Source organism: Myodes glareolus, chromosome 14 (genome assembly GCF_982192425.1).
Source record: "Myodes glareolus chromosome 14, mMyoGla1.1, whole genome shotgun sequence".
In the NCBI taxonomy this organism is placed as follows: Eukaryota; Metazoa; Chordata; class Mammalia; order Rodentia; family Cricetidae; genus Myodes; species Myodes glareolus.
Window position 1 is genome coordinate 28,810,941 of NC_142039.1, and position 14,640 is coordinate 28,825,580.

Genomic DNA, 14,640 nt, shown 5'->3' on the forward strand with positions numbered 1-14,640 from the left:
TGAAAATAGCCAACAGTTTTTTGGTTTAAAAATGACAACTGGGCTGGGCAGTGGTGGAGCAGCACGCCTTTAATCTTGGGAGGCAGAGGCAGGTGGATCTCTGTGAATTCAAGGCCAGCTGGTCTACCGAGTTAGTTCCAGGACTGGTTTCATAGCTACTGGGAAACCCTGTCTCAAAAAAAAAACTAAAAAAAAAAAAAGAAACAAAATAAAAATAACAACTGTCTGCTTTTAGCACAGTATCTTACAGGTTAAATATTTTTAGCAGTATATAATGCCTATGGGATATAGATATATATACATATATATATATATATATAAAATATAGTGTGTGTGTGTTTTGTTTTTTTGTTTGTTTGTTTGTTTTTCGAGTCGGTTTCTCTGTGTAACTTTGTTGACCAGGCTGGCCTCAGACTCACAAAGGTCCTCCTACCTCTGCCTCCTGAGTACTGTGATTAAAGATGTGTACCAGTACGCCTGGCAAGATTAAACTTTTAAGTAGCTGTAAAATGTAGAATTTTTTTAAAAAAGTTTTCATTATTGCATGCGCATGTGTATGTGTGTAAGAGTGCAAGTGTACCTGTTCCACAGCAAACATGTGCAGGTCAGATGTTCCATTTGGGCGTTGAACTCAAGTTATTAGGTTTGTACAGCAAGCACCCTTACCCACTGTGTCCCCTTGCAGACTGGTAACTGTAAGTGTTTAAGTTCCCGGTATTGTTTTCTTTAAAGGAAATTCTTTGATGACTACTGTCTTATGAAATAAAATCCAGGAGATACTGAAATACTTGGAAAAAAAAAAAGACCAGAATTTTGAAATTTCTTCTGGCTGTGCTAATAATTTGAGTTGTTTTTAGAATTTAATTTATCCACATATGTTTCTGTTTCCCCTGCTGTTCTGTACCTTTACATTCCATGTGCCATTTGGATTTCAGCACAAGGAGTCTGATGAATGCCAGGCAGGGCTCTGTTGTCATTAGGATTTGGATTTGAGTGGCAGTAGCATGTGACTGCTGTGCAAGGAGTTATTTTTGGTGCTGTGTGTTGGCTTCTTTTCAGAAATGATAGCAAGTTAGTGTGAGACGTATTTGTAGAAGCTCAGAAAAGGACAAGCATTGTGATGTGCGTTTTTGAACTTTCGATATGGGCTGTTGCTTCAGCAAAGAATTAAGTAGTGATAGTGACAATGAGAAAATTGGCCTGTTACAAAAATCTGTGGAAGAGAAGAAACCGGAGAACAAGATAAGTAAAACTTTATCTTCATTATTTGATACCCTTGAAGGTGAGGAGCTTCACAGTGTTGAAAATGGACCCAGCCGAGCAGCAGCTGGTGTCGCTGTGTGGACTAGAGTTTTTACAAGGTCTGGGCACAGACAGGATCATAGATCAAAGCAGTCACTGAATTCTGATTTCTCTTCCACATTTGAGTTCTTTCATGGGTCTGAAAATTTAGATGCTGGTGACAAGAATTTAGATACTGTTGTTATTGAAGAGAATTCTGAAATTGTCAGTGACCCACTGTGTATGAGTAGTGACGAACAGGCTTGTTCTGAAGATGACCAGCCTTTCTCACATGTGCCCATGCCCTCTGATCAGCAGGAGGAAACTCGTGTAAGTGACCATCTGCAGTGTTACCCAGCCACTTGTAAAAACTCCTTAATAGACAAAGAAAAAGTTCTAAATGTTCAAATAAGTAGTTTTAATGAGAATAACTCTGTAGATGTGTCTGCTGGAGAGTTGCAAAATAGCCTTTTTTATGTTGGTGACAAACATTGTAAGAATTCAAGGGAGAGCAAATTTTACAGTATTTGTGCTATAGATCCGGAGTCCTTGAACATGGAAGAAGAACTGTACACTCCCATGTATGGAGCAGCTGCAGAAGAATGTCATTCAGCTGTTACTTATGAAGTTTTCCAAGTGGATTGTCCTGTAGATAACAGGGAAGAATGTGCTGCCTCAAATACTGTACAGAGGCCAGGAGAATTAAAGCTGCAGGATGAAGAACTGTTACCCCAGGATAACCTATGCCCCTGTGAAACAAAAGAAGCATTTAGTGAGAAAAGTGAATGTAGTTTGGCTATTTTGGTGGACTGTGAACCATCTGATGAAGCACACATCAGTGACCTGCAAGCTGAGTCTCTGAGGGCAAAAGTTTATGCCAAATTCCCTAAAGATCACACAGAACATAGTACATTACATAATACTGGCCTACTCCCTGAATTAAATATTAACATAGGCAGTGACTCATTAAAGTGTCCGCGTGCTGTATCTGAAGAAAGAGAGAACAGTGCTTCAGGAATAGGAAGTCAGGTGGATGATTCACTTGTTAATTTACTTAATGACATTTCATATGTTGGTGGGAATGGTGAACCTGAGGCTATAACAGTTAGTGCTGGCCAAAGTTTAAACTCTAAAATAGAAAGAGAGGATGTCTCTGAAAAGCTATTAGAAAACAATGATTATTTTCACATCAGTGTTAACAGTCCAGGTAGGATCCTTTCCTTTGGTCTAGATAAGATTAATTTAAGCCCCAAAAGGTTAGTTTCAGAGAGTTTAGTCAATGAATATCTCCCAGTTCATGCTAATCTGAGAGAAGTTACCTTGAGCAAACCTGATGGTCCTAATCCCCTACCCCACCGGGAGTCAGTGCAGATGAAGGAGCAGAACCTGAGAGACAGCAGTCTGGAAACTAAAAGTATCCAACTGGCAAACAGAGGTGAGATGTTCTTGTGTTCTGAAAATGGTTCCACTTATCAAGATGAAGATAGAATGAGCATTTTAGAGACTGAGAGCCTTGGCAATAGGGAGTTGAAATGTTGCTATCAAGCAGACCTCTGTGTAGGTAGTAGGACAGAAAAGGTTCACACAGAGACCTGTAATCTAACTCAAGTGGAATGTGAACCAGACACAGAAGGGATGGTCCAGAAGACAGATCTGCTGAAGCTTGGACTTTCACAAAATATGCCAAGTGACAAGTCTTATGATCGCTCCAGACCTCTTCAGGGCCCAGAAACACCCCCTGCTTTCATTTTCACCTGTACTGACACTGCAGCAAGGGAAACAGCCCTCTGTAGTAACACAGATGAAGTACATGTGAAGAGCTTAGTTGGTGCAGTACACAGCCAATCCAGTGGGCCCTCCGCACTAGAAAAGACTGAAAAGGAACAACAGAAGGCTAATTATAGAGAGATCAGTGAGGAGGACATAGAAAATGCCAACTCAGATGCTAAAACAATCCTTCAGTGGGAAACAAGTGTTCCTAAATGTAAAGTTGTGCTCAGTGGAAGCACAGTAATTTGTATTGGTTCCAATGTAGCAACAGATCCTGATTGTGAAACTAATCAAATTGAAAATAGTTACAAAACAGATGGAGTGAATGAATACCCAGACTGTACTGTTGTGCCACCTTTAAACCACAGTCCAGTGTCCCATGAAGCGGAGTGGGTTAATAGTGACAGAAGCCCAGAACTGCATTTCATTAAGTCTGAATCAGTTAAAGAAGTTTCTAGTGGCTTTGGTAACAATGCATCAGAATTGAGCAAACAAAAACTAACATGCAAAGAAGAGAAAGAGACACTTTGTTTGGATAAGGACAGTATTGATCCTGACAGCATTGACTGCCTAAGCCCATGTCGGACAAAAAGAAGAAATGCCAAATCTACCCTTAAAGAATCCACTTTAAATGGAGAGATGCATTTTTCAAAAAACTCTGAGGTGACTTTTAAGAAAATGGCATTATGCAGCCCTTCTGAGGAGTATTCCTCTTTTTTTGGTGTTGACTGTATACAAGTGGATATTCCTACAGCTATTCCCGGTGATACTCTCCAGGCAATTCCTGCCATCCCAGCAGACAGTAAAGAGTGTGCAGTGACAAGTGGTGACTGTGTCACATCACCTACACAGAACATCCTAAATGTATGTGAAAATTCCTCAGAAATGGATTGGCACAGGATCCCAGAAGAGTTTTATATTCGTTGTTTGAATAAATTTTCCTATTACCCGACGGCAGGGCTAGCAAGTCAGGCACTTTCGGAAGAACTGGCAGGTGGGTGTGGTAGATATCAAGTGGGCTTTCTCTGGGCTAACACGGCCACAGAAAACATGACAGAAGATACACAAATGTTTAGTGAGAATCTGCACAATAAGCTCCCATACTTAGGAAATACTTCATTTTCATTGGAACAGACCCCTTATCCACTGCCAGTGTCAGAGGATGGTGTTGTTTGGGGATGGCAGAATAGAGGTGGACAGTTAGTAAGTATGCTGTGTCGGTGTTTGCTGTGTCGTGCTCTGGCCGTCTTCACCTTCTGATTGTGTTTATAAAAATTAGCTTATTTAGTCTGGATGCATTTGTAAGACTGTGAATGCATGAAGCATCAATTTAACCTTTTTCAACTGAGAAATATATATTATTAATTGGTATATTTAAACCAGAGTTTGTGTGTTAACTGTTGGTGCTGAAGCATGCCCCACTAATTACCTCACACAGTATTGTGCAGGCCTTTTCATACGGACACTGTTTTGCGTAGTGTCCCTTACCCTTTTTGAGAGGGGTTCTTGTCAGGACAGCAGGAGGGGTTTCAGCAAGTATTTTGAAGTCACTAACAACATTTTACATTTACAGAACACAAATACCTTTCAAGTGTGTCTTTTTATACTGTGTCTAAGGCAAAAAATTTGCTACTTGTAACTGCCCTAAAAGCTTAGTGTCAGTCAAAACCACCTGTGTACCAACCTCAGTGGTTTGGGAGAAGCTTTGCTATGTTGGGTAGCTAACTTGGGCATCTTTCTAGAAGTTCTGTAGTGAATGTTTATATTATTCAACAACAGAAAACCAATCTTGCTCATTATACAGATGCACCAAAGTGTTAGTAATATAATAATGTTAGTAATGTTAGACATATACTCATCCCTTTGTATCTGCAGGAGATTGGTTCCAAGAGCTATGGATACCAAAATCATTAATGATAAAAGTCTCTTTTGTGAGAAACTACTGTATTTGCATGTAATCTATATGCATTCTCCTGCATACTTGATATCAATCATTCTTGAATACTTAAAATATTGGATACCGTGTAAGAGCTGTGGAAATAATTGCTATACTGTGTTGTTTAGGGAAATAGTAAGAAAAGGATTGTATGTGTTTAGTCGGGATATAGGATGTTCCCCAAAATAGTATCTATGACTTGTTGAATCTGTAGATATGAAACTCAGATACAAAAGCCTGGCCTGAAATAGAAAGATTTTTTTTTCTTTATTCAGCCAGTAGTTTATTTGTAGTGATTTTTATGGAATCATTAAGAAAAGCTGTTGGTAATAGGAAGGAGATAGATTTCAGTCAAATACTTAGGAAAGAGTTGTCAAATGGGACTAAATAGGTCACGTAATTGAAGGAATTTCTCATTGGTCTGGTCTTGCCTGCCTTTTCTCTGTGCTCACATTACTCTTGCATTCACATTTGGGAATGTTACCAGAAAAGTTAACCCTCACATTCCTTTGTTTTTCTCCTTAAATAGTTGTAGAGGACAAAACTCTATAAACAATTAAACTTTTAAGATAATATACAAAGAATCTTTTATTTAAATGTGCACAATTAGAGACTACCAATTGCTAACTGCTAACTACATTTATGCAGAGTACAGACTGAGTGCTGTCTTTTTCCTTGTGGCTTTATGCAAGATGCATGCTTTCTGTTTTAAACTGACTTTTCAATTATGAGATTATGTCCAAGCAGTATACTGATTTTTGGTATTACTGTGTTTAATGTGTTGCCTTAATTTTCAAAACTTAATTTAGGAGTCTTGTTATAGGTATTATAGAAGTAACTAACTTTATATTGGGCTGCTGTATCTTTGCTTTGCAGTTAAAGGGCTGCAGAGGTAGCATTGTTGTGGCTCTGCAGGAGTACAGTCTTTGCTGAGGTGTTCCCAACTCTTTACTCCACTGTCTCGCCTGTTCTAGTTTTCCCATCTACTGTTTCCTTTCTGACACTCCTCTAGTTTCTGTTCAATTTCCTGTTGGCAAGTCCATTCTATTGTACTCTGTAAAATAAAAATTTGTGAGTCAGTACTTTTTTTAAGTAAAGCATAGTGTTTTGAATGTACATCAGAACCTACGGGTGGGATGCCTCATCCTTTAGAGAGAAGCAGTGTTGACTTTTTATGTACAATTACTTTAGAATGTGGCAGCTAAGGTCAACTTGCTTCTGGTTTTAATAACTGTTTCCAACCCACAAATTTTCAGTGTGTATGTGGGGGGAATTCTGACTCATTCCAGGCAGATTAAACTAGGATTCTTATAATCCTTCACAAGTTTCATACAGCATGTTTTAAGTAAATAATAGCAGGTTGTTCTTTAATAAAATATTTTTATGTGAATTTTGAGAGGTCAGTTCTTGAATGTTTTGTGTTTGCACAAATTTCTAACTACAATCATTACCATTGGCAGATTATTTAACTTTTCTTGGTCTTAGTTTTCTTGTGAAAGAGGGTGCTGGTGATACTTGCCTGATAGGCTTGTTCTGATTGTAGTAGGAATGCAGGATGCAGTAAGATCTCTGCTGTTGTTATTACTGAATCCTAGTTAACCACTCAAAACTGTGCAGCACTCTCCATAGCTGGCTTGAATGTAGCTGCTTAAAGAATAGTGATTTCTTTCTTTTTTTAAAGTTTTCTGTGTTTTCTTTTCTCTGTCATCCTGGCCATCCTGAAACTTGTTCTGTAGACCAGGCTAGCCTTGAACTCAGAGATTTACTTGCCTCTGCCTCCCAAGGACTGGGATTATAGGTGTGCACCACCATCACCTGGAAAATTCTTACTTAGATTGATTTGTTTTATTATTTTATGTGCATGAATATTTTTCCTGCATGTATCTGTGTACCATGTGCGTACCTTGGTGCTAGGGAAAGTCAGAAGAGGTCTTTGGTTTCCCTGGGACTGGAGTAAGAGGTTGTGAGCTACCATATAGATGCTGAGAATCAAACTCTGGTCCTCTGCAAGAGCAGCATGTGTTCTTAACCACTGTGCCAATTCTCCAGGTCCCCCACTTTGTTTATTTTATGTGTATAGGTGTTTTGTCTGAATGTATGCCTGCACCGTGTGAGTATAGTGTCTAAGGATGCCAGAAGAGAGTGTCAGATCCTTTGGAACTGAAGATAGATACACACACACACACACACACACACACACACACACACACACATCGTTGTTAGCTACTCTGTGAGTGCTGGGAATCAAACCTAGATCTTCTCAAAGAGATCCACTGAGCCATCACTTCAGTATCTAAGATGTAATAATTTCTTAACGGTAGAGTCTGAGTCATTTGTAAGCTAAAACCATGTCGTTTTATGGAAAATTTAAATTTCTCATGCTATTACTTTGTTTAGTATTCATTCAACATATTTCCCAAGTACCTTTCTACTATGTTCTAAATACTGCTGAATATTAGTGACACAGTGGTAAGCAAAGTGTGTCTGGTGTTTGCCACCTATAAGAGTTACATAGGCCACAGATAGAGACCAGGTGGAGACACATGGAAGACTAACCATGCCATGCTGTAATAACTGAGTGCTGCTTGTGGGCACTTCACAGCCAGGAAGCCATGAAATCTGTCTTTATAAACTACAGAACATATATTGTCATTCTAGTATGCTTGCAAAAGGTACTTAAAATGGAAATGATTAACATTAGTTGGTATTAGGAATTTAAAAAATGTATAGCATGTGCATGTGGCAAGAGTCTGTTAATATATTAAATGAAACTGGAATAGAAAAGCTTGATTTTGTGATTTGTGGTACTGGGAAGAGAATTGGGCCTAATCTAAAAGGTGTTTATACAAGTAGTCAGAAAGGAAAACAAAGGGTATGCTAGACAAACTGGACTGAAGTACAGAAGTGCTGGTGTATTAGAAACAGTAAGCAGCTGTGTCTGGAATTGAACAAGACCTAAGAGGTGGTGGTCCTATAAGAGCACTCGGATACTCTGAGCTGGGAATCTTCCAAGTCTCCAGCATCTAAGCATCAGGTGCTATTGTCATTGTAACCAGTGAGCTAATGCTTTAACGTGTGCTCTGTGGGAACCAAGCTTCATGCTGAGTGCCTTAAACCAGTAGTTTCATCACATTATTTATTATGAATATCTGAATTCCTTTTTTTTAAATTAAAAGTACCTGCCAATAAAAGCCATCATGCAGTTTTAGCCAGAACCTAGGTCTATAAACCTCAGTGAACTTCCATACAGTTTAGAATAGCCATTCGGAGCCTGTGGAGCTTCACATTGGATTTTACACTTTCACTACCAAATACTTTTATGCAATTATCCACCACTAAAAATTGGAAAATTCTACCAGGTGATGGTGATGTATGCCTTTAATCCCAGCACTTGGGAGGCAGAGGCAGGCGAATCTCTGAGTTCAAAGACAGCCTGGTCCACAGATTGAGTTCCAGGACAGCCAGGATTATACAGAAAACCCTGTGCAGAGAAAAAAAATAAAAACAATAAATGAATAAATAAGAAAGAGGAAAGGAAGGAAGAAAAAGAGAGAGGAGAGAGGAAAGAAAAGAAAGAAAAAAAGGAAGGACGAGAAAGACTCCTGTTCACTTTAGAAAGTGAGACCAGCACCATACTGTCAGGTGATGTTCCTAGAGATTAAGTAACTGCACAGCTGTCAGTGGGGTGTTGGACTCAAGCCCCAGTAATGTTAGCACAGGTGAGAGCCCTAGACTAGAAGGGTCAACATTACCTGCAGCCACCTGTAGTCACTCCGGGAGTTGCTGTGAAGGAACCGAGGTGATAAGGAGGCTTCTCTCAGGAATGGGAGCCAGTAGCTCTACTGAGAGAGTACGGTGTTTCCTGCCTTAGCTGTTAGGAGGAGCTTTGGTTTTTCTATCTCTTGCTTATGTGCTTGGAACTTTCTAATTAAGATGTTTCCATCTACATTGTATTGAATTTGTAAATCTATAAATTGGGATTTTTGTTAGGTCGTAGGGGAAGTCAGTTACACAGTTGTGAGACTGACTTTGGTGAGAGGAAGGAATGTTATTTGCACTGCGTAGCGGCCTTGTGTAAGGGTAGCTGACTACATTTTTTGTTGCTGTTGTTTTGGTTTGATTTTGGGTTTTTTTGAGCCTTATTTCATCTCAAAGGTGTGTGTGACTAGCTAGGCTTAGTCCTTTAAGCCTGTATTCTCTTAACATTAATTTATGGGTTTTTTAAATTACAAACTAACAAAACAGCGTTTGGTTGAACTAAGGATATATATATATATATATATATATATATATATATATGTGTGTATGTGTGTGTGTATATCTTTTCTAGGTCCCAACAACTAAAGTTTCAGAGCTAAATCCTAATGCGAAAGTATGGGGGACTCATATGTTCCATTTGGAAGCGAGTAGTGCAGCTGTTGGTGTGGATGCCGCGTGGGAGGAGGACCCTGGCCATCCTGCAGACTGCGACCAGCAGGGTGAGTAGGGAGCCTGCTTATAACCTGGAGCAGCCTGCCTTTAAGCCTTTGCCTTCCTTAACATTTTAATCTGTCTTCTCCAATCATATTTGTGTTCTGGTTTGTGGTAATATTTAGAACAGCAGCCCTCAACCTGTGGGTTGCTACCCCTTTGGGGGTCAAACAACCTTTTCAAAGGGGTCGCCTAAGATTATCAGAAAACACAGATATTTACATTAGAGATTCAAAACAATAGCAAAATTATAGTTATGAGGTAGCAATGAAGTAATTTTATGGTTGGGGAACACCACAAGATGAGGAACTGTTTAAAGGGTCATGGTATTAGGAAGATTGAAGACCACTGACTTAGAGCCTTGGGAGCTTTTACAATCCAATTAAAAAACTTTGAGTAGCTACTAGTGTAAGCTTTACTTCAAGGGAAAGTTATTCTTCTAACATAGCCTTTTGGGATAAAATTGCAATTCTAGGATTGGATGTCAATGGCGATGGTGACAAAAGTCATGAGAATGCGGCACTCTCAGCCTTACCGGAGGCGGAGCAGTCAGACATGAGCACTCTGGCTCTAGACCATTCAGAATACGAACCTCTGCCTGAAAGTAATGAGACAGGTAAGCCTACTTTATGGATTTGGTTTCACTTATTTTAATTTTTAAACTTTAGTTTCTTACTCTGTCTTTAAACAATATATTTTTCATTGCCTCCTTTTAGTGTTCCTTGAAACTGGTGGATTCAGAAATGAGACTATGGAGAGGAAGGAGTGCTGGAGATTATCAGTTAGCTTCTGGGACAAATGGCATCGAGTCATGAGATGCACAAGGGTGTTTACAGGGTGAAGTGTCCAGATGGACAGAGATGGAGAGTTAGTGTTTGGACTGAGGAAGGTTAGACAGGTTGGATGGGCTGAGAATACAGTGGTAAATGAAGGCAATTGAAGTTTCACTGTAGAGTCTGGGAAGCCAGAAGATTTGAACTGTGTCCCCTTGTCAGTGCAGTGAGTGTCAGGAAGAAAGGAAGAAACTTGGGGAGTTACCTGTTGAATATATTTTTTTCTTTCTTACTTTGTTTCTTATTGTTGCAGTGTGTAATTGCCTCACGTTTTAAATCAAGTCAAGTCCTGTCTCCTCAGTCTGCCTTGCTCTCTGTCAGCATTTGGAAGTATAGGGAAGCCTTACCTTAGTGAGCAGGAAATGAAGTTAGCAGACAGGAAGATCAGGAAATGGAGTTGGCAGATGGGAAGATGCAAGCTTCTGCTGTGTGAAACATAGTGACCCACAGAAACTACATTTAGTTTAAGACTCTCAGATACGACAAAATTCAGCATTGTCACTTAAGTGGGAAATGTGTTTTGTAAACACCGGATCTCTTAAATTATGGTAAAACCTACTGCTTTAAATCTGTGATCAACTTGCAGGGGAAAGCTGGCCCTCACCCTGTCCCAGAGAGCTGGCTCTGCCCCTCGCCCTAGAGGAACTGTCCCAGTTGCCTAGACTAACTAATTCAGCTGCCACCCAGGCACACATCCAGGGCACACCCCAATATCTACCTCTTTGAACTGCTGGAGTGTGTGAAGGGATGCTGCAGAACCATAGCTGCAGGATCTCCGTGACTCCAGGCAACAGCAAGACATCTGAGAGGAATGTCAGTGGGGTCCAGTATTGAGGTGGACCAAGGCCAGAGACCTTGAACCTCTCCAGTGACACAATGAGCATTTGCAAGTAAAACTGTTTGGACAGAGGGGTGTACTGTGACACACAGCAGCTTCCCAATGCCACTAGGATAAAGAGGTGGGAAAGGTGGAAGAACGAAATATTTTTTTTCTTTTCTATTATTATTATCTTATTCTTTTTTGACTTTTTAAGGGGACGTGCTACAGGTTGGAGGGGCAGATACATAGGGATGGGAGATGAGTGGGACTGGGGTGCATGACATAAAATTCCTAAACAATCAAATAACAAAATTAAAAATAAAATAAAAATAATTTAAATGTGAAAAAAATCTGCTCAAATGAATAAGGTAAGAATTTATAAGAGAAAAAAGTCAAACCATGCTGCTTTCTGATAAATGTGAATTAGCCTTCTTGAATTTAAGTGATTTAAACCTCTGTATAAGTAAGGGTTCACCAGCATGTAGCAATTTGATTTGATGAGCTCCTCCTTGTTAACCCACCACTAACTGGTTACTGACTTGGAAATGACAACACATTGGAATGAAGTGGCGTGATGGTGAAGCTGATTTTTTTGATGCCAAAACAAGGGAACGGTGGACATGAGAAGTCTAGAAAGTGTAAATTATACAAAGTTTATTCTTTGTAAAAGGGGTTATTTAAAGCTATTTTTGGAAGGAAAAGCAGAAATTCTTTAATTCTCTTTGGAAGCCAGGGTGTGTGCTGTTGTGAAATGCTTATAGGTAATGGGAAAGCGGTTCCTTATCTGCAGATTTGTGTCTAGTGTGATCTGCAAAACTTGAGTCCGTCTGCAAAATGCTAGCACATGCACTGGATTCAACGCCCTACACTGGGGAGTGAAACCAAAGGAAGGGAAGGGTAAGGAGAGGAACTGTGAAGCCGCTCTCCATTGCAGTGGGCCCAGATTTCCCAGGAGCTCAGTCAGCCGCTCTCCAAGGAAGCAGCTAGCAGAACTCACTGTGATTAAGCTTCCATAATGACTAATGGTCTCAAGAATCTTTATTCTTTTAAGATGTTATTTTTAGCCTGGCAGTGGTGGCACATGTCTTTAATCCCAGCACTCAGAAGGCAGGTGCAGGTGGATCTCTGAGTTCGAGGCCAGCCTGGTCTACAGAGTGAGTTCTAGGACAGCCAGGACAATTATACAGAGAATCCCTGTCTTGAAAAACAAAAAACAAACTGTGAGTCTCAACTGCTGGGTTTAATTGGGCTCATTTCCTGAACATGAGTTGAGGCTTGTCACTGGGACATTGGTAGCTTATCAGTGGCTGTGTTATCAAAGAAAATAGTCCCTTTTCCAGTACCTGTTAACAGTGGGGATAGCTGCATGAGTTTCCCTCCCCTACTCATAGCAAATGAAATGATAACAGGCTCAATTTTGCCACCACAGCTGCAGTGAGGTCAATGTAGTGCATGTCATGTACATGTCACTGTTGGGCAGCACTCTTCCCCAACCTCTGACGATTATATTCCTACCCTCCATCGTCGGCTATGTTGTTACCTGAGCCTTGGAAGACATGATGTAGATGTCCTATTTAGGGTACAAGGACTCCATAGTTTTTAGGAAAGATGTTACTTTTTTTTTTTAAAAAAAAAAAAGAGAGTGTTATTGTTTTGTTTTGGTTTTTGTTGTTTATTTTTGTTTTGGTTTTTTGAGACAGGGTTTCTCTGTACCTTTGGAGCCTGTCCTGGAATTCACTCTGTAGACCAGGCTGGCCTTGAACTCACATAGACCCACCTGCCTCTGCCTCCTAAGTGCTGGGATTAAAGGTGTGTGCCACCACCACCCTTAAAGAGTGGTTTTTAATTCATATCAAAATGGAACAGAAAATCCAGCAGGAGTTTCCATATGTGCTTGCCCCCACACTATGTTGTTCCTCCCTCCCCTCCCCGCCACTGTCACCATCACTCCCCAGAGTGTTGTGTTTACAATTGATGAACCTATGTGGAAACATCATTATCACCGAAAGTCCATGGTTTATAATTTATATTAGGCTTGCTTTTTGGTATTCTACATTTCAAGCACATAACAATGTTTGTTGTCAGTGTGTTGGACAGTCTCACAGTCAAAGCAGACAGCTGTGTTTTCTATATCAATTCCTCTTTCCCAGCCCTGGGCAGTCATTGTTTTTGTTTTTGTTGTTGTTTTGTTTGTCTTTGTAACCTTTTTCAGGGTACCAGAGGGAAACCATTCCCTGAGTTGTCTTTTCAGCTTGACCTCTTCTGCCTAGTAATACGCATTTGTGGTCCCTCTATGTTCTTATATGGCTCACTGCTATTTTACCCTGAATTATCCCAGCAAAGCCCAGTTTATCCAGTCATTTCAACAAAAAGGTTACACGTAGTTGTCATTACAGTTTAATAATTGGATTTATCCAGCTCTTTAAAAACCTTATTCTGACTAGATCTTCTTTTTGTTTTGTTTTTGCTTGTTTCTTTTTTTTTTTTTTCTTGTAGTACTGGTGATTGAACCTTAGGCCTCTAAAATCTTGGGAGCACCCCACTAATGAGCTACCACCAGTGAGCTATATCTCACCCTGGTTTTTAAAATGTCTGTTTTGTGTGTCTGTATGAGTGTGTGTGTGTGTGTGTGTCCTGTGCGTGTATATGTACATATGACTAGAAGCCTACCCCCAGTGTAGTTCTTCAGGAAGGAGTCATCCCAGGTTTCTCAGTGGGATCTGAGTATTAGGCCAGAGTAGTTGGCAGAAAGCTCCAAGGATCTACCTGTCTTTGCACCATCCCCACCCCAGCCAGTGTTTGGGTTACAAATGTGTACCATCACACTCAGTTTAGTTTTGTAGGTGTGGGAGAGTGAACTCAAGTCCTCATAGGCCTGCGCAACAGGCACATACAAATTAAACTGTCTCTCCAACCCCTATGTCATTTTTAGTTGGTGATTCCTTCACACCACTAAATAATTTTCTTCTCTTGCCCCCTCTACCTCCCACATGGCAGTCATCATGGGCCGTCAGATACATCTCTGTAGCCACTGGCTTTGCTATTGCTTCAGAGAGGAAGATTGGAATGCCCCCGGGCTGAGTGGCAGGTCTTTTGTCTTCCTTTCTTGGCATCACTACACTGTAGTTTGAGTCCTGAGTGGTGGTCTACCCTCAGTGATTGTGTTAACCTCTAATTATATTGCTGTGCCATGGAACCACGGTGGTCTTTCCAAAACATCACCCCAAAATTGGTTCCTAGTCACATTCAAATTAAAATTCAAACAGCCTCCTTGGTCTGACTTATACAAGCTCTATTCTTCAACTTCCTTTTTACTGAGTTTCTTCCCTCCTCAGTTTACTAGCCTCCTTACTCTCTGTTGACTCTGCCTCTCAGGGCTTCTGCCTAGAACTTGACTTCCACCTTCCTCCGTTGCTTCAGATAGCACCTTTCATGTGGGGCAGCACCATGCTGCTCTGGCCCCTTGCCCAGGCTATTTTCCTCTGGTTCACTTCAGTCTCATTATGCCGGCAGTGGCTCCTTTAGCTGTC

General features: G+C 40.4%; 1 protein-coding gene across 6 annotated transcripts in view; it reads left to right on the plus strand.

The window, feature by feature from the left end:
• Window positions 1–14,640, plus strand: part of Larp4b (La ribonucleoprotein 4B) — a 75,580-nt gene that overhangs the window by 31,621 nt on the left and 29,319 nt on the right. For 3 of the 6 annotated variants that reach the window (XM_085699203.2, XM_085699205.2, XM_048461197.3), the window contains exons 4-5: window positions 9,318–9,465; window positions 9,933–10,073. In XM_085699203.2, coding sequence (XP_085555329.2) covers window positions 9,318–9,465; window positions 9,933–10,073 — 289 coding nt within the window. Of the gene's footprint in view, window positions 1–1,117; window positions 4,255–9,317; window positions 9,466–9,932; window positions 10,074–14,640 lie in introns of those variants that run through there. The other 3 variants (XM_085699201.2, XM_085699202.2, XM_085699200.2) reach the window with 2 other exon arrangements.